General features: G+C 40.5%; 1 protein-coding gene across 1 annotated transcript; it reads right to left on the bottom strand.

Annotated features, from left to right (window-relative positions):
- Positions 1-637: 637 nt before the first annotated feature.
- cnstb (consortin, connexin sorting protein b) lies at positions 638-20,236 on the bottom strand. Its single transcript, XM_034579896.1, has 11 exons — positions 19,931-20,236; positions 15,695-16,243; positions 14,144-14,253; positions 12,346-12,376; positions 11,099-11,185; positions 10,853-10,961; positions 10,132-10,153; positions 9,965-10,034; positions 8,795-9,075; positions 2,883-3,027; positions 638-2,732 (listed from the first exon to the last, which is right to left on the bottom strand). The coding sequence occupies exons 2-11, from the start codon at positions 15,780-15,782 to the stop codon at positions 2,524-2,526; spliced, it is 1,152 nt and encodes a 383-aa protein (XP_034435787.1). The 5' UTR covers positions 15,783-16,243; positions 19,931-20,236; the 3' UTR covers positions 638-2,523.
- Positions 20,237-23,901: the final 3,665 nt, after the last annotated feature.

Genomic DNA, 23,901 nt, shown 5'->3' with positions numbered 1-23,901 from the left:
ATCAAATGCTAAAAACGGTCACAAAATGTTGAATGGAGTATTATCAGATGAAGTATATTGAATGTAAAATATGTGTCTTATCTTTTAAGAGTCTTTTAATAACTAAACCATGTGCTCAGTGTGGCTGCAGAGAAAATGGCCGTTCATTCTGAGGTGTACAGCGGCCACCTGTGGCGCAATGTTGGTATTACACGTTTGGAATCTGTGTCAAAGTCCAAAAGAACAAAAGTTTAATATTTACCAAAAGGAAATCTCCATGATTATCGTCGCCAATGAGGTTGTTTTTCTTCTTAGTTTGTTTGTTTATTTGCTTGTTTGCAGGATAATGCAAAAATGACTGCACTTGATTGATTGCCTTGAAATTGGAGTGGGACGTAACCCAAGAAAGAACCCATTACATTTTGGGTTAGGGTTACATCCAGGATTTCTCTTTTTCTTTTAACATTGCGAGATAGGAAGTTCTTCAACATCTCTGTTGATTTCTCAGAGAATAATTCATGGTAAATTGAATGCAGCTTGATTGAATTTAAGGGGAACGTTGTTTGGCCTTGGTGGAGGTGTGCACTCTACTTGGAGCCTTTCTAGTTATTAAATGAGAAGCCTTAAAACCCAAAACACAATGGAAAATATTAATATATTTTTTTAATATTCCCTTGTGGACACAACTGAACATAGATATTAAAACATATAAAGATGCATTGCATAATGCAACACTTGCTGGTAAACAATATCCACAGTGACAATACAGAGGTAATATTCACTACTTTGCAAACATCTGGAGTTCTGAAGGAGAGTAGAAATCGTTTCAAAAAATCATTACAAGGCAATTATTTTAGAGAACATGCTGAAATTTTCATTTTGCATCCACTCAAATAGTGAATGATTTTCATTTGTGTAACTTGAGCAAACCAGAAAATACAACTGTTGGACAAAGTGATTCAAATGGTATAACTTATGTAAATCAAAGCCTTGTGCCTTTTACCTATTGGGACATTTAGATAAAGTTTTGAATAAATGTTAATACTCAAGATATACACTGAGCTTTTGTTACCTCCGCCAAGGAGGTCATGATTTAATTGCTGTTTGTCTGTCTATGAGCACGATTACGCAAAAACAACAGAACTGATTTTCTTGAAACTTGCTGGAGGGGTGGGATAGGTACCAAAGAAGACCCCATAACATTTTAGAGTGTATTCCATCCATGTGGATCCAGGAGTTATTTTAAATATTCTTAAAAAATGAGAGATGGGAGTTTTTGGGACATTTGTATTAAAAAATCAAGCATATATAGAGTGCTGATATCTATGATCAGGTGATATTTTGTTCAGATCTAAACGATGATCCAGATGTATCTGATCTCAGATGATGATGATGATGCAATATGGCGATGAAGAAGCCAATCAGCCTTGGCGGAGGTATGTGCTCTCTGAGATTTATTGTCCTTTGTGCACACAATGAAAATAATATCGTGATGTCACTGTCTGCACGCAGCAAGAGACGACTGGAAGGGATCCAGTACGTCCAGATGTCGAGCGGAATTAGAAATGCACTCTAGATGATGAAGATGAAAACATGGAGCACCAAAACTATAAACACAGGGTGAGTGAATTTATGGAGCGGCTGTTGAATTACTGTTTCGCATACTGCCAATCATGATGTACTGTGTTATAAGTTAGTACGCTTAATGCTGTGCTTTTCTGATAAGACACTGACCTGACTATACCTTTATCTTTTCTTATCATACTCCAATGATTGAACTGGTCTTTGTCAGATGATCAGAGGAATGTTCAGAGTAACCACTTGTATTGAGGTAAACACCTTTTCAGTGAAAGGATCATGAAGGCTCATATGTATTTAGAATCTGGGTGTTTTAAAAAAATGATATGACTCTTTGCCGTGGTGTGTAATGTGTCTGATGTTCACATTTAGCACAGATGAGTCAAAACAGCAGACAATAATGGTAGAATGAAATGAAAATGAAAATCGCATGGTCTGTAAATGGTTCAAAGAAACTACACACACTAATGATCCTAATGACGCTAAAGACAGCTTCTCTCTGTACAAATAAAACCACCAGAAGAAGAGGTGTGAGGGAAACACTACTACACAGATAACATACTTGAGTTAAAATATAAATATGGCTGAGAGTTGTGAGCCCTCTTGTGAGGTTCAGCTTGACGATGAAGAATCCACACAGACCGGAGTAAACGAGTTGTTCTTTCAACCCTCGTCTTACAACATGCACTCATCATCACATTTTTCTTCTGAGGTGAAGAGATCTGGATAGTTTCTACTGTTTGGTGTTGCTTTGGGCACCTGAGGACTGACACCTACTGTACATCTCAGTCTGTTTGGTCAAATGTACAAGTCTCTTTTGCTCAGACACAAGTCCAGTGACTGGAGAAGGAATCAAACTCTCTGGATGGCAGCATCACATTAACGCCTGTGGGTCCCATGTCTGTGCAATGCTAACGCTCTGTGTCTCACACTGTGCTACAGCACCAACGTCTGCGATCGTCTGTGTTAAGTCCGGAGGGGCAGCCAGTGACCGAGCCCCTCGAAGAACCTCCGTACGTTCAGGACGTAGAAGTTGACGTTCTGAGTGAAGTCGGTGCAAATGTTCGAGTAGGTGTCCACCAGGGTGCAGTAGAGAGCGGTCCCACCTACACTGATCACCACGGTAACCAGGCACAGCAGCAGGAGGATCAGGCAGGAGTCTCCACCCACCTCATCTAAGAAGTAAGGAATATAACTCAAAGTTAATACATCTTTATGAAGTCAAAACAGTTGACAGTACAGATGTAGCACAGTGAGCTGGTGTGGTTCTGCACTGATGTTTCAGGCCATGAATGCATTTAGACTACAGGTAACTTGAAGTGTACCTTGCTCGGTGCCGTCCTCTGGTTCACTGAAGCGAACTTTGCGTTTGGAGTTCTGTTTAGTAGCAATGTCGCTGGGGGGGGGGAGTCCATCCAGAGACGCCCTCCTCCTCTTCAGAATGGAGACCAGACCGTCAGGAGAGGAACTCTGCAGAAACCACACGAAACAAAAAAACATGTTTTCCTCTTGTTTAAAGGACGACGGCAACTATGTTCACTTAATCAGCATCTGATGAGAGGACTGGGCTGGAAGTTATCACATCATCTTTTGTAAGTACAACTTCACAGCTTTGTGTGGTGATAATCTAAATTTCTTCTATTGTCAACGGTTGCATGAAAAGCCCCAAAAACAGAGTGAAGTTAGCTGACTAAAGAATATTGTCGATACTTGTGTGTGTGTGTGTGTGTATATATTTCTCTAATCCTCTAAACTCCATCATTGTCCAAAAACGAATAAAAACAATCTTATGTAGCGGACATCCCAGGCCTCACTGAGCCAAAATGTGGGAAACCAGATCGACTCCTGCAGGTCAGGTAATCCCTGCTCCATAAAACCTTCATTTCAGACAGGAAACCAAAAAGAGTTGCTGTTCATCCAAACAAACGGCTTTTAACCTGACAAAGCAGATATATACGACTGGCACTGGGGATTATTCAGGCGGAACTGGCCGGAGGGGGTCAGCGGGGAACTCCTTAGCCTTAGTTCCTCTGCCTCCATCTCAGAGGAAGAGGGTCTGGACAGAAGCCATAAAACCAACAGTCCACTCTGAACTGAAAACCAGCTGATTTTATTGTCTGAAACAAAGACAGAATAATGTTCAAACGTTCTGTGATTTGTTTAATATTGTTTTCTAATTGATTTCAGGCAATTTGATAAAATTCCTACACCATTCAGATTTAATGAGAGATAAATTGAGATATTCATCTAAAATCCATCTACACATTAACTATATAAATACCAGTAATGTTATGTTTTATTTTACTTGTCCTTTAGTTGCATGCATTTATGAATTCAAGTCATGTTTATTAATGTTATAACAGCTCATTATACTGAATAACTTCTAATGTTGTTGAATATCGTTCCATCAATGATTCCCTACAACACACATTTGTCTAATTCACCTGCCACCTTATATTGCTTTACTGTTTGATTTTCCATACAGTGAATGTTTATTGGGTCATAGAGGAGATAGAATATGCAACCTCACCCTTTAGACATTAGGTTACACAATTAAACAATTCAAGATCACTAAGTGCAAATCTTACTCCCTCAGTAACATCAGAAACTACAATTACCATCTAAAAACTACTGAACCCTTTTAAAAGTGAAACTATATGTTTGTTGTATTTTTCTTTGCAATCAACGGGTCTGAGCTTATCTGTGGCACAGTAGAGAAGATCACAGATATTGAGGTGGACTAACAAAACTGTATGTTTTGATCTTTTCATGGGATTTGTTTTACAATAATACAGTGTGTCTCCAGCATTATACTTTGTTAAATAAGTAGTCAACCAGCATGCAAGGTATTAATGTTGAACTTTAAGAAAATCTCTGTCTGTATTCCTGTATTTACTCAAAGTGCTCATCTGATCACCTTGAGTCTTGTCATTTGTATTCTACAGCAGAGTCAACCCTCCTCCCTATAAGCCTACCAGGTGGCTGCTTAGGGCCCCACAACCACCAGGGGGCCCCAAAAATCGAGCTGGCAGTGGTGTATGACTCATCTCGTTTATTTGATCCAAAACTGCCAATAATTATGTAGGTATGTAAGGTACGTCATTTATTCGTTTCAACAATATAAACTGCAATTGTTGTTACCATGGTAACCATTTTTCCTTTTGTAAGAGTTGACATAATCAAAGGTCATGCTCCAGACACCACGTTAGTGTAACTCAAATAATTGGTATCAAAAAGGAAAGTGTCATCAATTAAAGTTGGTCAAAAATTTATAAAACTAGTTATATAGGACTAATAAATCTTTTGTAACTGGAGTTGTAAAAATGATTTGCGGTGTGGTTACCCACCACATAACATTCCCAATTCAATACCAGTCAAGAACCATGGTCGCATACATTATCACCTCCTCTTTGTCCTTGTGTTTCCTGTTTTCCAGAATATTAATTAAATAAGAACCTAACAGCACACATGATAATGTTAGAAGTACACCATCAAACACAGTCAGTGGTGCACAGTGCACATGCTCTATCAGCAGACTAAGGGGACAATGTCCAGTGTATGTTTGGTATCAGTCAACAGAAGAGCAGCAGCATTTTAGATGAACTGGAGCTGAGCCATTGAAACTTGGCTGAGTCGAGTAAACACAGAATCTGCAGAAGCACAGGTGTAACAATACAGCAGCATAAACACACAGTCTGACTGTGGTTAAGTGTTTCAGCTGTAAAATATAGTTGCATAAACTCATTATTTAAACTAATCCAAGATACAGGGAGGAATTCCTTGCATTGTTCTTTATCGTCAAGAGCTTCTGTTTGTCAACAAGAGGTCGAGGTCAGGGGAGCAGGGATTCCTTGTAGAGCTTGAAACACCTCCCCTCTAATAAAACCCCGACATGATCTCAATCTCTGAACCAGGAACAATAACACACATCTGCTGACTAGTCAAACGGACTCATCTCCCAAGCTGTCAGCATCATCTGCTGCCATAATTTATAGGTCAATTATTCAGTGAGGTCAGTGGGTTATACCATCTGTACAGAGGCACATCAGTGTATCATGTTTTACTGCTGAGGGCCCACTCTGAGGCACAGCTCTGTACAACTCCCTGAAAACTGTGATGTTAAATGTAAATGTTCACGGTTTGAGAACTCTGTCTGGACAAAGTCATATTTGTGAGCGTAAGCGGGGAGCAGCTTTCTCCCAGCTGAGACGTAAACTCTGGCGCTCCTCCACAGATAAGTGGTTGGGTAGGAGCACAAAGACGACTCTGTCAGCATCCCAGGCACATTTCATGGTGAAGACATTTTGACATTTTGAATATACACTGAAACTGTGGGTCCACAAAACATCACAGATCCAGATTATACATGGTACAACAACATTGGTGTGATGTGATTTCAGGCTTTATTTATTATTAGACATCAGTGTGTGTAGTTTGGGGCAGCTTGATTGAATTAAGGGGACTGTTGGGCCTTGGCGGAGGTATGCGCTCTGTTTTTAGTTTATTTGTCAGCAGGAACTACTTATCTTATTTCTACCAAACCTGGTGGAATGAGAAATAAATCATTTAGGTTATTAGACCACTTCCTTTTTTTATTTTTTATATTTCCTCTATAAAAACTAGACAATCGAATTGTTCAGCCTTGGGAGAGATATGCACTCTATTAAGTGCCTTTTGAGTCAACCATCTAATAATGCCAGAAATTCCTGTCTATCTGTGGCTCAAGAACCGTTGATCTTATCAGCTTCACACTTGGCAAGAAAGCAATGCACTTTCTTGCCAAGTTTACCACTTTCTTGTGATTTGGACAGGCGATATGCTCAATATTTATAAACTTTGAATAAACAGTCAGCCAGCGACGTAGGGGATTTATCAACATATATGACGTTGTCAATTGAGACAACAGCGCGTTCACTACAACAACAACTGATTCTCCAGTTTGAGTTTCTCCGTACTGATACGAGCTGCACTGAATTGGCTGGTGGAACAGCCGGTCTTGCTGTGGCTCCATTACTGCAGGTCACTTTTACAGTTTCAGAAAGAAAAGTGCAACCAGCATTTACACAGGCCAAGTAAACAGCCCATTCCAAACAGGCAGGTCTAGTCATAGAAATTAAGATGAAATCTGTGCTTTATTGAGGAATATTTCACCCAAATATTTATCACATCACTGATAAAAGTAGTAGACATGGTGCTGTTCTTGGTGAAATTTCACAACTCATAGAAATGTAAGATTCAGTGATATTAAAACAGGGTTGATAATCATATCAGAATAATCACATCAAAATGTCACTGAATCTATGGCCTTGCTGCTCATTATACTCACGCAAAGCAGTGTTTTGAGCTAAATGCTAACATATCTTAACTTAGTCTGTTAACATGCACTTATTAATTAGTACTCAACACAAAGTAGAGTATTATTGCAATGACTATTCTTTGGCAAGTATTGAAGTAAAAATGTACCTAATGATGTAGCTAGATGAACACAATGTTGAATGTATATGTGCACGTTTGAGAACTCTGTCAGGACAAAGTCATATTTGTGAGCGTGAGCAGGGAGCAGCTTCTTAGGGGATCGCGAGAGTTCATCCTGAGGGGAACATAAATTTGTGTCCCAAATGTCACAGCAATCCAACCAATGAGAGTTGGGATAGTTCACTAATGTGTGGACCAAAGTGATGCACAGACTGGCAGACCAATATTGTAACTGAACAGAGTCACTGAATCCATCTGATATGATGTCACATTTACAGAGGGCTTGAAAATACTAATTATTATAGATTTATGGTGAAATTAATTAATAAATAAAAAAATTCACAAAAGGTGTTATGAGTAAGTGCAGGTGGTATTCAAGCATGGACATTAGCTGAGGTTATGAGTTGGGTAACTGCAGTGGCCTTGTTTACTGTTAGGCTCTATAGGTCCCAGTTCGCCTCTGGATCCATCCCATGTGACTGAAGTTCACCAGCCAGCTGATATTGACAGAAATGAACAGCAGCAAACAGAAAACTGAACTAAGAGAAACACTCAAAGCCACAAAGCATCATAAACATGACGCGTCTGCAACAGTAGAACAAGTCTTTCACATATGTGATGATTAATTGTGCTCTCAGAGCTCATTCCAGGGCAAGTGAAAGGACACACTGTGGCCTTTTCACATATCACACTGTCAACAGAGTGATCTATTATACAGCCCATAAACTAATGCTGCTGCCTCTGCCTCAGCTTTGTCCGGCAGGTCACTGTGTCATTCGACTGAGTAGTGAACGAGCAGTGAGCCATCAGACTAAAAGGCTTGTTTGTGAACAGACGTCCTGGCCACAGATTATGTCTATGCATCAATATCACTGCAAGGAAATAACAAAAAAAATACAAGTATATGTTCAACAAAGGTTTTTCATGAATTTATAATTATAATTTATATGTAATATTTAAAATGGGATTTGTGATTGTATTTCACTTAGTTTTTTAACCTGTAATAAGCCTAAGAAAGAGAGAAGGGGAAATAGAGCCAGTAATAACTGCCCAAACCCTCATGAAATGTGACACGTACTTTACAAAGGATGGAGACCCACCCAGTCAAACCTCTGCTGGATTACATAACAGCCATAAAACCTGAACTCATCATTGTGAGGACTTCAGCTGGTACTGTTTATTTGGAGTAGGTCTGATTTCATCCCCAAATCTAGGAAGAACCAGGCCCCTCCTGCTCAGGCGCTGTCTCAGTGATGTAGTGGGGTTTTTTGGCACAGCAGACATCCCGAGTGTGAAGCCACACCAGTGAACATGGGTGGGGGTTTTTGAAAGAAAAGAATTTGGTGATGATGTCACCAAGTGACTGCAGAGCTCTTCTGTGGGAGTGTCCCGGCAAAGACAAAGAGCTGTGGGTCAGAATGTGGAACTTAAACAGATACAGTCTTACTTAGTCCAGGCGGGCAGTATACTAGAAAGTGAAAACAGAAGAGATCAGCAAGGGGAGGGAACAAAGTCAGGAAGGAAGGAAGGTCAGATGCATGTATGGGATGATGGACGGAGAGGAGAAGGGAAAGGTGGCAGGAAGAAAAGATGAGAGCGAGGGTACAGAGCAGGAAAAGACATTTATACCCCTCACATTCATCTGATATCCATCTTGCTCACACTGCATTGGCACTTGATGTAAAAATGTTTCTGCAGTCCACTAACAGTCCATTAAGATTTAAATATAATGGCAGAAAAGCAGAAAAGACTGGACTCCTACCCCTTCTGTGTGGGACAGTTTGGCCAGGTCCTTGTCCGAAGCCTGGGAGACTCCTGTTGGCCACTCCACCTTTACCTCCTCCTCCTCCTCCGGTGTCTCTGCACATGGATTCTCCTCCTCCTCCTCTACATCCTGTCCTTCCTCATATATCTCCTTCTCTTCCTCTCCATCCTCCTCCCCTCCTCCCTCCTCACGGCCCGTTTCCGGTGAAGATGGCACTGATCCCGAGTTCACGTTCTGCTCGTGTTCTCCATCCTCTTGTGATGTTTCAGGATTGTTGACTAGAATGGTGCAGTGAAATAGGACATTGGCTATTGATTATGGATTATCACTCAAGCCTGACCTGTGTGTGAACTTTCTATGTATTGACACAGAGCTCATGTGTAGCTTCACATGTCAGTAGATTTGCAGGTCATTGCACTTGGGACGGGCAGTAAAATGAGACAAAGCTCAATCTGTTATATGACAGTTTCTACTTTCTACTTTCCCCCTGCCTAAATAATGGATTTAACTTACAAACTGAATAGTGTGATTTAGATCATTATATTAACAACATTCTGTGCATTTTCACACATAAAAGTCCAAACCAAGTCTCACGTCTTTGTTATATTGTTTATGTGTCGTCCAATTAGTTCTGTTTTTATATTGCAATTTAGGGGCCGCTGTAAAGAATTTGTATGACATATATATGTCCTGTCGTCAACACCTACGTGGGCTGAATCTACCTGCACTAGCCATTTATTGGTTTCTAGACGTCGTCATGTTATCAATTCAGCGGATAGTTGTCTTTCCGTTTAAATGTGGATCCCAAAAATTTGGATTCGCTGGTTTGAGAGAGCACCTTTCACACTAAGAGTCTGGACCAAACAAGTTAGGCGTGAAAATACCCTTAGAAATTGTTTAAAACATGATCTAAAATGTTATTAATACTTAATAGCTGCAAAACTAATGAGCCAATTAGTAAACATTAGCATGCTAATATGCAAAATTAATAGTAAACATTGTACTTAGGAAGTTATCATTAGCATTGTGGTCATCTTGGCATGCAATTAGTATTTAGCTCAAACCACAGCTGTGTCTTTGTACAACCTCACAGAGCTGCTAGCATGGCTCAGGTCTTAGCCTTGTTGTGTGTGTGTTTGTGTGTGTTTATGTATATGTAATACATACCTCTATCATGACAGGACTGTAGTGTCTGGTTCTTGATCTGTATTTCTCTCAGCAATGTATTTAGACTGTTCTGTAGAATCAAACATAGATGACATTGGTTCATCATTTTAAAAAAGTCTGAGATTGATCTATGAGCAATGTGGAAAGAGGAGGTTTCTGTGTCTTACCTGCTCCACACTGCTGGATGGTCTGAGTGATGCCAAACAGAGACAGAGGAAGAGCACACAGACAGCAGGAGGAAGGTCAGACAAGGTCACTGGTCTGTAACTTAACATATTAAAAAGCTCAAGTCTTCTTCAGGCTTTTCATTTCTTCTCCAGCTAAATCAAATCCACCTGTACAAGAATGACTGTGGGCTACAATAGCATACTGAGTCACAGCACAGGTGCAGTGTCTGGCGTCCAGACCTGTGGTATTTGTCTCTGTCTGGTGGAAATGACTATCCTGCAGAAATCTTTTATGTCCCGTCAGTGATATTGAATTTCCCAACAATTCCCACTGTACATCTTCATGCATTATCTATGTGCTGGTTCAGTCTATGACTCCTCTTTATGTCTACAAGGAAAATAAAGATTACAGTCGATTACAGTTAAGGAAATGGGAGCTAAAAGGTTTCTGTCAGATGGTAGTCTAGATAAAATAGAATGTGAATGGCATAAGAGGAATTTGAAGTACTTAAAGCTGTTTGAGCTCACAGAGCTGAGGCATGTGGACATGTTTAATAACAGAGAAATTCTGGAAAGTGCAGAAAGTCTCTGACCACACCCTGTGGAGGAACTGTTGTGGCAGATCGTAGATAAAACGGCTCTTAAAGAACCCAGAATCCTTCCCCATGTATCTCTGCTTCAGCTCTGAGGAACAGGATCATCAGACATTGTTGTGCTTTACCTGGGATGTGTCCTGCAGATCTGGCTCAGGGTCTCGATGTGTTTCACACTGATGGCGTCTGTCACAGCAGGTAAACTGCTCTCTGGGTTCCTCTCTCTCCATCGGCTCTCTGAGAACACATGGGGAGAGTGCAGGTGCACACAAAATAAACACACACACTCCTTGTGTCTGGATAGCACAGAATTGCATGTAGGTTATGATTACAGGTAATCTTTTTCAAAGGGGAGAAAGAGATGCATGCAATACCCCAGTTTTCCTGCAGGGCAGCAAGGTTGGAGAGCAGACGTTCATGGTAGAGCTTCTCAAGCTGTAGGAACTGAATGGCCCACTGGTCTGGTAGCATCATGAGTTAAAGACATCAACTGAGACTTTCAATCCGAATGTCCCTGATTATCTACAGTTTAATTGATATCGATTTTACAGAGGTTTTACGCCGCCAAAGCCAATCAAATTCATAGCCTAGTGTGTAATTTGTAAAAATCATGCATTTCTCAGTCTATTACTGGTTATGTTTATTCTATTAAGGTAGGTGTTTTTGTAGGACCGGGGCATGGATCCAACAGCAGCCAGTTGATGGCAAAAACTGGGAGTGTGACCTGCTTAGAACGCGGGTGGATGTATAATATAGCAATAATGCTAAAAAAATATCAAGCGTCAATGCAAGAACAGTATATGGAGGAGATTAAAATCTTAAAATACTTCAGAAAAGAGACGAGCACCGGTGGCAAAGTACATTAAACACACCTGAAATGCCGGACTTGAACAGATTTTACAAGCTATTGCAGATAATGCTGGAACATGCTAGAATAATAAACCAATCAGGTATGTTCAGTGCTACAAGCCCCACTCCAAAGTTCCGGCTGTGGAAATGCAGCAATACTGTCAAGTTACTCATTAACACTCTCCCTCCCAGTCTTAGACATCCGCTCATTATATCTCTGAAAACATCCTTCATTGTTCGTCACTGCGTTTGTCTTTTTCTCTCCTCTTGCCTCTTACACATAAACACATCAACTCATACCATCCTCTGTGCAGCAAGGTCCACCGACAGCTGTTGCCAGGCCAACGGCACAAACAAAACCAGAGGAAACTAAACTGCAAAACCCTCAGGGCTTTGAGCCAAAGTATGAGGAACACCCAGCGACTGAGCGACAAACAAACAGATAGAAAATAACGATAAATTCCCTATGACATTGCTAATATTTCAATAAATATTTGATTCAGTGGTAACATTTCAATTGCTTCTTTAGGATAAACTTGAAACCCTTCTGGCGTCAGCAGACCAGGACTGGCATTGAAGCTAAACCACTGTCCAGCCACCACAAATGGAAACACTTTCTCCATAAAACAGAAACCACTCTATTGCGTTTTTATCTCTTCACAAGTGCCACTCTGGCTCAGCCACGCCTTGGCTGGAAAATACTAATGATTGGCAAATGTTACAATACCTATATAAACAGAGAAATGAGGTCACGGTGCGTTTGAAAGGATACAGTCCTCTTGGAGTGAGTAGGCCTCTGCAATCTGAAACAAAAAGATAAACATGAGATACCGTGTGTAAATTCACACTGAAAGTCAGGATACAGGATTCATCAGCTGTGGCTTACAATAACTAACACAAATCATCATGTGACAGTTTCAGTGTAAAACATCGACATCTACCCATGAAAAAGCAAAGTACACATTGATCTTAAACTCTGCTGCTGTGCTCTGAAAAATGATGTCAAACTCGAATTAGTCTTTTTTTTTTAATTCACCAAATTCCTTCAAAGATGAGGATCACATGACAGCGTCATGCCAAGAGGCAGACGACCTGAGACATGAAGTCACATGCTCTTACTTATGGTCCGGATTAACGTGTCTCTGTGGGATTTTTTTTTCCCATCAGCAAACTTTTTTCTTTCCTCTCCTCCAGTCGACCACATGATTTAGTGAATCTAGAGATGAAGTAGTTTCTCTCCCTCGGATATGACTGTAAATTCTATGATAGCAGGTAGTTTTAGGGCTGCAGCAAGATTGATTAGACATTTGTGCTCTAAAATGTGAAAAATGGCCATTACAATTTCCTCACAGAAGAACATGCCTTATTTGGATTTCTTGTTTTATCAGTTCCCAACTCCAAGATGTAAAATGTTCTATCATATGCAGTAAGCATCAGGGGAAGCTTAAAAACCTGCTAATGTTTGGTATTACTGTCGCCAGTCAGTCGTATATTGTGAAGTCACAATGACCCCAAGACTCTCGAGCACAAGTGTCCTAGATCAGGATTTACGCCCAGAATGGAGTAGTTTCAAGTGGCAGCTGACTTGTTTTTTTAAATATCTCGTATTTCAAACAAATGGATTCGGGTCATGAAATACTCAGTACACAGGAATAGCAGGCGTTAGCAGCTATGACCAAATATGGACCTACGTGTCGAATCGAGTATGAAAGACACTGACCATGTTTCTGATAAAAAGGGGTCCTACATAGTGAACATAGTGATCTGTCGTATGTGCTAACACTCAGACCCAACACAAATTTCTTGTGACTTGATTTCAAGCTACAAGAACTTTTATATATAACTGCTTCTGTCAAACTAGCCAGAAGCTGATTGCTGTGCTTTGCCTCTCCTTTTCCTTTCTTAGTATCTGAGGCATAACAGATTTGTCTTTGTTCCCTGATTACTGCAGTTGGCAGCAACACAAACCAAACTACAAGCTTCTCACGGCTCTAGAAGAGCTGAGACAAATTAATTACATTGTCTAAGTGTTGTCTCGAAATAATAGCCTACAAAGTATTGCAAACGCTGCAAGAAACCACTGATCTTTTGCTGTGATTCCTCCCAGCAAAACACCAAGACACAACCTAACTATATTTATCACACCTCTAATTAGTGTGTCTGTTTTGAATGCTGTAATTGTGATCCGAGGCAGGAGAGTCGCCAGGAGACGAACAAAGGAGCAGAGGGCTGCCAGTTCAAATCTCTGCACCTGCACAGCGGTTGCATAAATGTCATATTCTGCCTCAGTAACTGCCGATGTCCTCTTAATAAGGAAGTTTACAGCAGATGATGAAGATTTTCAGACTCTTAACTGTAAACTATGTTCATTTCATGTTGCATTTGCATGGTGATGGAAAACATCTAATCTAATCATATATATATATATATATGTCTGAGAAATACCAGATTTATTATGTGTATCTCAGCTATCTGTCTGTACTAAAAGACGTATATTCTCCCAGGATATAGGAGAAAAAATATCTTCCAACTTTCTCACACATTTAAAGTAGATCTATACAGACACACACCTGGTGCAGAGAGTGTGGAAGCAGGGTGTAGTTGCTGTTTTCTCCGAGGGACTGCAGGGAGGCCAGCAGCTCGGGGCTGAGGCCCAGCGCTCCATCCCTGGAGACACTTCCTAGAAACATAGAGCACAAACACACTAGTATGACATATGCATTAGACCTTTCAGTTATTGTTTGTCTTGATGTGTAAACTCTGATCACAGTATCTTTCCTGTGCTTTTCTGACGTAATCAATGACGAGTTATAGAAATACATACTATATAGAAGTATATGCTGTACACTATAGTACTTTCATTATAATTGTCAGTTTACTCCTCAACCTGCTTTTTTGAGTCTGGGGAAAACAATCATGTCATACTTTCCACACATCCTGCGTCCTAACAGAGCCTGTGTTTCAAACAGTGACGTCCATCTGACATTAAATAGAAAAATATTTCTGCTGCAGCAAACATATCTGCTCTGTGAAGGACTGGTCCTGTGTTCCCTGTTGAGATAACAGATCTAACAGAGGATTTCAGTTGATTGATATATGGCTATAGAGCCAGCAGCCTGTTGGCTTAGTTTAAGATTAACGTCACGCTCACACACAGGCGGATGCAGGCAAAAGTCGTGGGTCAAAGTTCACCAAAGTTGAAAGATTGGAAGTGATCAGGAGGCGAAGGTTCACCACTGCTACATTCACATGTGTGGCCGTGCACTAAGACTATATAAAATGGGATAGCCCAGTGTCTGACTTTAGTTGACAAGACACCAGTAACTCACTGACTTTCACATAACTACCTGTAAAACTGCAATATATTGTTTGTGTGCGTGTGTGTGAATAGAGTGATTCTATAACCCAACTGTGCATGACCAGTTTGGTTTGTTTACATGTTGCCGTTACTGAAATGCTAATCCTGCCAAAATTGGTCATTACTGTTCATCACTATGAAGAAGCCTACTGCTGTTTCTAAATAAATAAATGTCTGCTTTTAGCTTCAAAGGGACGTCTTTGATGGAGGATTTCTATTCTCACATCCAAAAGCACATTATTCTGGGGATCTTGTCAGTTTCACTCTTCTGTTTTTCTGGTTGCAGCTGCAATGACGTAACAGCAACGTAACTGTAGCAATATAGGGCTACTCTTACATAACATAGCTTATCAGCTCCCACTGTATAGTTCATCATAAGCATCTGAAGAGGCCTGGGCTTCCTTACAGCTTAGTATCATCCTGATCATCTTAAGCTCGTTCTTTTTTTTTTTCTGGCTCAGTACAGCAGTTCGTGGGAGACTGTGGTCCACAGATGGATGATGAGCTTTCAGTCAGTTCTCTGCAGGTTGGTTATTAATCTACTGAGTCTCTACTGTGCCAAGAGATTAATAAAGTTAGTCTACGGCCATTTAAAGATAAAAGATCTGCGAGACATTTTATTAAATGAGCTGTGAATGAGTCATACTGATTATTTTTATAGGAATTTCCATGCACATCAGATAACAGTGAAGCAAAAGGTAAATTCCTTAAAGTGCACAAACATAAAAAGCACATAGAGTATTTTTTTAAATAAGTATTTTACCTGTGGTACTCTCAATGAACATCTCTTCCTCTTCTTGATCCAGCGCAGTGTGTGAACCTTTTGGCAAGCTGCTGTTCTTGTTGCCCATCACCTCTGTCACCTCCACAGTCTTCTCCTCCAGATCAACTCCTCCAGATCAGTTTCTGAGACCCTGCAGTGGGCTGTGGCTGGGTCTCTCTATTAAGGCCTTCAGTAAAACAACATAAAAAACGTCCTCTGACAAAATACTACCCCTGAGTTGGACAAGCAAATAACTCAGGAAAGTTTGTGTCGCTCTAAGCTCCCGTTAAGGTTTCAAGGGCTTCTCGAATACTTGAGAGTGAGGTCTTAGAAGGTTTGGTTGTGATCACTCTTCAAAGAGCATGTGATTTAATCTTCCACCGCCTCTAATGGGTGGCCAAGAACAGAGAGATTTGATGTCCACTGAAGTCTTGGAGGGCTGGGTTGTGGAGGCTGCAGTTCCCTTTTCTCCGTGACCTTCTGCAGTCCTCGCTGGGGTTTATTTTCACTTTCTCTTCAGTGTAGATTTCCTTCCGTGTTCCAGGCAAGCTGTCAAAAAGAGTAGGTACATTTTAAAATGGGAACACAACGTATATGACTCATGCATGTAAATGCTCTGACACAGAGAGGGAAGCGAAGCGAAGCAGCATTGCTGGTATAGAAATGACAGTTATGTCATTGACTGAAAGGCTCGTCTTTGTGTCTGAACCATGACTGTCCATTGAGGCATGGCAGAGTGGTCCATCAAGAATAACTCTAGGTTGAAAATAATAATTAAGTAGAATAATTAGCAAGGAGTATGTCATCGAATAGATCCAAAATACTCAGGACAAAATGTTTTAATGTCGAGGTCTCCTTGAGACTGTTAAGACACAATGGTGCTCTGAGCTAAATGCTAATTATAGCTCTTACTGATGGCACTAGATGCAAAGTTAAGTGATCATCAGAGCTATTACAAGTTACCCAGAGGGACACATCCATGTTTATACCAAGATTTCTTACACAACCTCATAATGGCTGTGGAGATAAAATGTGTTAGCGTGTATACACAGGTTTTTCAAACACAGGTAAAACTGTTTTGTTTTTTTAAAGTGATTCACTCCTTTCCCTTTGCCAGTAGAGGAGTTTACCTTTCAGTTTTTTTCCTTGGTGCATGTTCAACGCACTGATCAGAGCCAATTCAAAACCTGTGTCCGCTGCAGAATCATTTGACCCAGGAGTGAAGCACTGTATGATGCAAAAAGGTGACTTTTGTCTTCAAGACACCTAATAAAACCATATATTGCCACATACTTCATGAAGTAAAATGGTAAACATGTGAAACTAAGGGGATTTAAGGAGGGGAGGGGATTTAGTGACCTGCCTGAGGCCATTTCACGGGGATTTAACTGTAGCTGTTGTCGCAGGGCTGACATTATCAGGGGGGCAGCTCTTTTACAGGATAGTCACTAGGGTCTTCTGACCAGTCCTGACACTGTAAATATTATCAGAAAATACGAAATATTGTATTGCCAAGGCTGTGTGTATTTTATCTTCTGCTTTCACAAGTTACATATTTCTTTTCCATTGAATTATGGCTTCAGAGATTCACACCTGTGTGCATGTATTTGAGCCTTACTAATGGGAGCCAGTTCAGAAATGTGTTCACAAATTTTACACACAAGATTGCAAACACCGTCTCTCTCTCTGCGTTGGTAGAGGTGAGACAAGTGTCTGACACGCTCCACATATATATATATTGTAATTCTGCCTCATGAAACCTACATTTTCAGCCTCAGTGGTCCCAGGGCATGAGAGCTGTGCGATGCTGTGTGTTTGCACAGCTTGTTAGTGGTCATGTGAATGTTCTGAATTCTGCAACATGGAATGTGACACAAAGTACAAACATTGCATGGGAACAGAGGCTGACTCATGAGGATGTGTAGCATGAAATGAAGAATGATGCAGGGGCTAAAAATGAAGATTTGTGTGGACGGTGCTAAATCATGTTATGACAGTTTGCCTTTGCACTGTGAGGTTTCTCCTCTAAATTACCACATACTGTAAACTTTACTGTTTTATTCTGCACTTTACCTATTTTCCAATCAATAGGGTAAATAGCAATCATATATGTGGCCTATTCGATATTATTCATTGCTGCCCATTTTCCAAAGCTAAATTTGATGGCTTTTGTGCAAACTCAAATGTATTCACAATATATGAAGGTACTTCTCTCTATAAATTTATTCTGTTTTGTATTTTGTTTTAATCTAATTAAACTTTTTGTATATATGTAAAACAAGAGTTATAATGAGAATGATTCAAGATTTAAAGAATAATCTTTCACTGAATCTCAATAAAAATAATTAAATGACCACGCTTTTCTGCAGCCATCAGTCTCTATCACTTTACAGAGACTTAAAGTAATAGCCTGACATTTTAGAATATACAGTATGCCTTTTTGCTTTCTTGCTGAGAGATATAGGGGAAGATCAATTACACAGTAAATATGAAGCCGGAGCCAGCAGGTGGTTAGCTTAGCATAGAGACCAGAAACAAACAAACAAGCCACTGCATGTGGGAAATCACTGCACCCATGTTTTTTAAGGGTGAAACTGGAGTGGCACTCAGCAGAGCACATACCTCCACCAAAGCCAAACAAACCTACGTGTCTGCCTAGCTTCTATATTAGAAGGAAGGCTGATTATTCCTACTAAATTGTACAAACTCATAGATCTTAACACTATAGTTATGTCTGATTATCTTTATGTCAAATCTATACATCATTACATGTCAAAATCATCCCAAAATGTCCCATCTCATGATGTTAAGTCACGTGATTAAATAAAGATTCCTGGCTCTGTCCCTTTAACTGGATCTGCACCAAAATATAATGTTTTCTTTCCTGGCCCATGTCCCATCCCTCCACCCAGTGTGGTGCTAATCGGCTGTGTACTTTTTTGAGTAATCCTGCTGATAAATAAAGAAACCAATAACAATACAGGAGAAAACACAACATCCATGGTGGAGGTAGCAACAAACAAGGTCCTGTCAACTAGTGAGCTTTAACAGCGATAGATAGATGTTAACTTTGGACATAATATCTAATTCTAAAACTTAGTTTGTAGTTATCCATTGCAGTGAATATCTTTGCTTATTGTTTAATCATGCCATATGGTTTGGAAATGAACAATTACAATGGAAAAAGATGACATATTCCAAGTAAAATGATGAGCAGCAATGTATCACATTTACCCTGGTAAAATAATATGATGACAAATACATAATCCATAATGTATGCATGTCATTTATTGCATATAATTTTTTCCCTGGGAGACATTTGTTTACTTTTTTCAATTTTTTCTAATTTTGTTTTATTCTGTAGCGTGTTAGGAGCGTCATCAACCCCCCCCACTCGCTTGCAGTGAAACCAGGGGATCCCTTGGTGTGCTCACACATCAACGTCTCCTGGATTTTCACGGACTTGGGGGTTCAGGCAGAGAAAGTCCACTTTTATTTAGAAGAAAAAAAAGTCTACTGACAGGACAGGGGCACTTCAGGGGCAAATCCGATTTCAGCTGGGGCCAGTGCCCTCCTGGCCCACTCCCTGGATCCGCCCCTGGCTCACTGCAGAGGGCTTGTCAGCAGCTGTCACTTGTGTTTGTGTTCGCACCGCCATCATCATCATCATCATCACGTGATCACAGCCAGTCAGATTTTCAGCCAGTGTCTCACGTGAAAACACACAAACTGATGATTCTCTTGTTCTCTCTATATCACACTGTTGTTTGCTGCTTTCAATTCATTTCCTCTTTTTCTGTCTGGATTTCTTTTTCGCACCAGTGGGTGGTCGAGGGTGCGTGCGCGCCCACGCGAGAGTGCGTGGGGCCAAGTCAACATGTGCATGGACGGCGCGTGCAGCCGACGCTCTCGTGCACCACGGCACCTCGCTCTCAATTAATGCTTTTTTTTTCTGACGACATCAATTCACCGTCAGGATGGAAGAACTATATTACTGATATAAACGTGTGATCGTGGTGTAAAGACGATGTTGACCTAATAACCAGCAGCGTGTCTCAAGTAGATCACCCAGTTTATTTATATTCTCTAATAATCCCATCACTTCTTGTGTTTGCCATCTGTGAGTCTTCCCGTGGTAAATTCAATTAAACTCCCTCCGATAAGAAATCAAAACAAACCTCCACCATGTTAAGTTGCTGTCTCTGAGTAGAACAGGGAGGAGAGAGAAGTACTCACTGCTGGATGTGTCTCCTCTGGACATCAACGCTCCGCAGCAGCGGGGAACCGTCTCCCTCTGTGCCCGTCCTCCGGGCTCCTACAGCGGGCTCCTCGCTCCCCTCTCTCCGGCATCTGTCCGCCTCTGACAGCCTCTCTGGCCGCTTGTGTACGCTCCGATCCCGGGCTTCTTCTTTTTCTGCCTGTCACCTTCCCCTCATTGCCAGATAGCCTACATGTTCCTACACGTCGAGATGGTCGCTTTCTTTATTTATTTATCTACGTATCGAGGCATGTGGCCGAGGCCGCCATCTTGTGGCAGATGTGTCACACTGGCTCCTGGCGCTGTCAGCGGTTATGTAACTACAGATGAGGCGGTCACATGGCGAGTTTAAGCTGAAAAGACCGTGCACGGGATTACAGAGGGAAAAATACAAAATGTGCATCGTCTTTGCTTTGTATTGTTACATTAGGTCAACAGAGTAAAACACATCTAAATCCGTGACATGTATCAGGCTGATGAGCTGCATCACTGTGGTACATATCCTCTGGTACAGCTGAATGAGCCTCTCCTCCCTCCTCTTCATTGGCATCATGCACTCCACTCACTATATTTATAAAGAGATCCCTCCTGAGTCCTGGCATATGGCAGCCATTAAGTTCCAGTGTCTGTTGGAAGGTAGTCAATTGTTTAAAGAACAGAACACAAATATTTCTATTTTTAGTCACATAAATAGCAAAATCTGAAAAACTGATTTGTTTCCTAATCTTTTCCAGAGCTCTCTTCTCTTCCAGAACACCTGTACCCTATATTCAATGAGAGTCCACCATTTGGTCAGTTTAACAAAAGACGACATCACAGTTATGTAGCTGTGTTATTGCAACTCTTTAATGCATGAGTTAGATGTCATTAGTTCCACACTGCACAACAAGTAATTAAATGATTTTGTCATTTGACACAAATCAACTCATCAGTGAAGAAAGTGCTCAGGAGCCCTTTGATGGCTCATGCTGAAATATTTATTGAAGCCAAGGAGAAAATCCGAATCCATTAATACAACAACTGTGCATGAATTCCTCTCATATTCTGAAGTCCCATTTCCTGTGGTCATACTTTAAACCCCTCCAGATCATTTAGTGACTAAGTTTTAGTCTATGAGTTTGCTAGTTCCTAAACAATCAAAGAGACAGTATTGCCTCCTTACGCAGTCTCATACTGTATCTGTGGTGTCTAGGGAGTGAAGCCGTTGACCTTGGCCCATCTCCCACATTTCCCCAAACACGACAGCCAGCTGCACGATGTCTCAAAGAGAGAGGAGACCGTCCCTAGTTGAGTTGTAGTATTTTTTCATAAATCCTTATATGTTCAAATGTGTCAAGCATGTATTCCAATAATGACATAGAACTGAACTGGTAATTAACTGATAATGTAACAGTAGCGTTACTGTTACTGTGTAATAACATACATTTTTTTGATATACAGAAATTTGGAGGGTTGTGACATAAGTTGTGACGATAATAACTAGAATTTTAACTTTTTAGTTTGCTTAGATAATTTCTTCAACTTAATCCTATTTAGCAGAGGGAGAAATAACATTAGGTTGATAATAATTTTGGCAAAAAGCGCCTCACAATAAAAACAAAATTCTTTACACCAAATGCAAGAACCAAAACTTATATATATACATATAAAATAAAATAGACGTTTTAAGAAGAGATTTGGAGGAGCAGCCTGAGATCTCCCAGCAGGCAGTTCCACAGCTGAAGGGTCTGGACAGCAGAGACAGGAAAGGTCACCTTTGGGGATTTAGGAACCATTAGCAGGGTCCTGCCAGAGGATCTCAAGCAGCGATCAGGCTTATCCTGTTAGCACATTGTTGATGTAAGCAGGAGTCTGACCATTCAGTAAAATCTTCAAATCTTTAAGTCAATTCAAAAACATACAGGAAGCCGGTTAAGAGCAGCAAGGATTCCTTTAATATGTTTTAACAGCCCGGCAGGAGACATATGCATGTTTGTAAGTTTCTCCTGCTGATACCAGAATAGAGAACACTGCAACAGTCTAGTCTGTTAGAGATACAATCACAGATGACCTTTGTAAATCTGCAGAGGAAAGAAATCACCTGATCTGGGTTAATTGTCTTAGGTTATTAAAGCAGAAATGCACCATTTTAGTCACCTGAGCAACAAATGACAACACTGAGACGTAAATTATAGGATTAGACACCAAGACTATATAGGATAGATTATTAACACTATATTATTAATGCTATATTATCAATGCGGTGGAGTCTAGTAAGGTAATGTCCATTTATTCTGACAGAACCAAATAACACAATCCTGTCATTTTCGCACATAAGTGGATCCCCTCTCCCATATACAACAGTAGAAAGTGGGAGGTGTTTAAAATTGTGGAAAATACACGTGGACAGAGAAAAACTAATAATGGCTAAAATATCTGAACCAAACACATGGTTTTTACAAACCATGTGTAATCACAGTCTGGAGGGCAGGTGGACAATTTGCAATAAAAGTGCAATGATCATTGTTTTCTTGCTTTATTTTCTTAAAATGTACAAATGAGTAGAATGATCATTTAACTGTGTGAACAACATAAATGTGATTCCCACATCTTTATCTCAAAGTAGCTTTTAAAATGTTTGAACTGGCTCAGGCAAGTTCCATTTGTGTTTCCAGACGCTTACATTCCTCCAAATAATGAGAAATTATTTTTCTTCTCCTCATTTTTAAAACACACTCATGCATTATTCAGGTGTAAAAGACCCCTGGACTTTCTGCTGCATGGCTTCTGCACAAGTCCTTGTGTTTGTTTGTGTTTTCGTCCCTGTCCTCCCTATTTCTAAATCCAAGCACACACACAGGAACTTCAAATGAGGCTGCACGATGAGGAAGTGGAGCAGAAACAGAGGAAGGGCTAAGTCGTGGGAAGGAAGGAAGATATGGTGTGTGCGTGTGTGTGTGTGTGTGTGTGTGTGTGTGTGTGTGTGTGTGTGTGTGTGTGTGTGTGTGTGTGTGTGTGTGTGTGTGTGTGTGTGTGTGTGTGTGCGTGCGTGCGTGCGTGCGTGCGTGCGTGCGTGCGTGCGTGCGTGCGTGTTTTGAGTTTGACTTTATAATTGGGACGCTTTAGGGCTGAACTCTGCTTTTTCTCATTACATTTCCACTTGCTCTGGACGACATGAAAAGTCGTCCTGTTGTTACTTTGGATCACAACAAAACAACATCATTTTCACTCTCTTTGTGCACACACACACTCATACATACTCATGAATACATACAAAATGAATACACACTCTGATCGCTACATACAGACAAAAATGTGATGGAGAGGCATCTATACAACTTTAATTTTTGCAATGTCTACAAACACAGGAAAGAGCTGAGCTCATCCATTAACAGTAACATACAACATGCTGATTTATCACATTCACAAGACAAACATCCAGTGTGTGTGTGTGTGTGTGTGTCTTCCCGTATGTTTAAATCGATCCAGGTAGAAAACCCAACATTGTCTATTGATTACTATGCTTCAGTGTCTCCTCTCTGATTGGCTCAGAGGTCCAGATCGGCTCAGAGCCACTTCAGATACAATGACGTTTTAACTTTAATGTAATTACTCCTCCATTAGCCTGAGAGTAGAAGCCACATTTTTTTTATTCTGGCCCCCAATCACTTACTAATGCATTTCAGCAGTTTATTGATCACAGACTACTCATCTTCTGAAGAGAAGGAAAAACCCTCACAAAATCACAATCTTCAATCCTTCACTCATCTTTTCACCCAACTCAGTTACTGATTGAGTCACAGTTTACTCAGAAACTGCTTTGAACCCGGCTTCATTTTAAGTATTTTTTACATTACTTTCAAAAGATTTAAAATATGGTTTTATCTTTACAATGGTTATCATCACCACAATCTATTTACACATCAGGTTAGCACGGTTTACCCTTTTGAACATCAGCTGTTAAATAACT

The sequence above is a fragment of the Hippoglossus hippoglossus genome, chromosome 24 (assembly GCF_009819705.1).
Source record: "Hippoglossus hippoglossus isolate fHipHip1 chromosome 24, fHipHip1.pri, whole genome shotgun sequence".
Taxonomy (NCBI): domain Eukaryota; kingdom Metazoa; phylum Chordata; class Actinopteri; order Pleuronectiformes; family Pleuronectidae; genus Hippoglossus; species Hippoglossus hippoglossus.
Note: the sequence above shows the minus strand (reverse complement) of the source record. Positions and strands in the feature narration are given on the sequence as shown.

Bases quoted from the DNA above. Each gene is read 5' to 3' on its own strand.
- cnstb (XM_034579896.1), bottom strand. From the start codon at position 15,782: ATGGGCAACAAGAACAGCAGCTTGCCAAAAGGTTCACACACTGCGCTG. The intron at 11,186-12,345 runs GTATCCTTTCAA...TGATGCTACCAG, and splicing joins CTACTCACTCCAAGAGGACT to ACCAGTGGGCCATTCAGTTC. The intron at 10,962-11,098 runs GTATTGCATGCA...ATGTGTTCTCAG, and splicing joins TGCCCTGCAGGAAAACTGGG to AGAGCCGATGGAGAGAGAGG.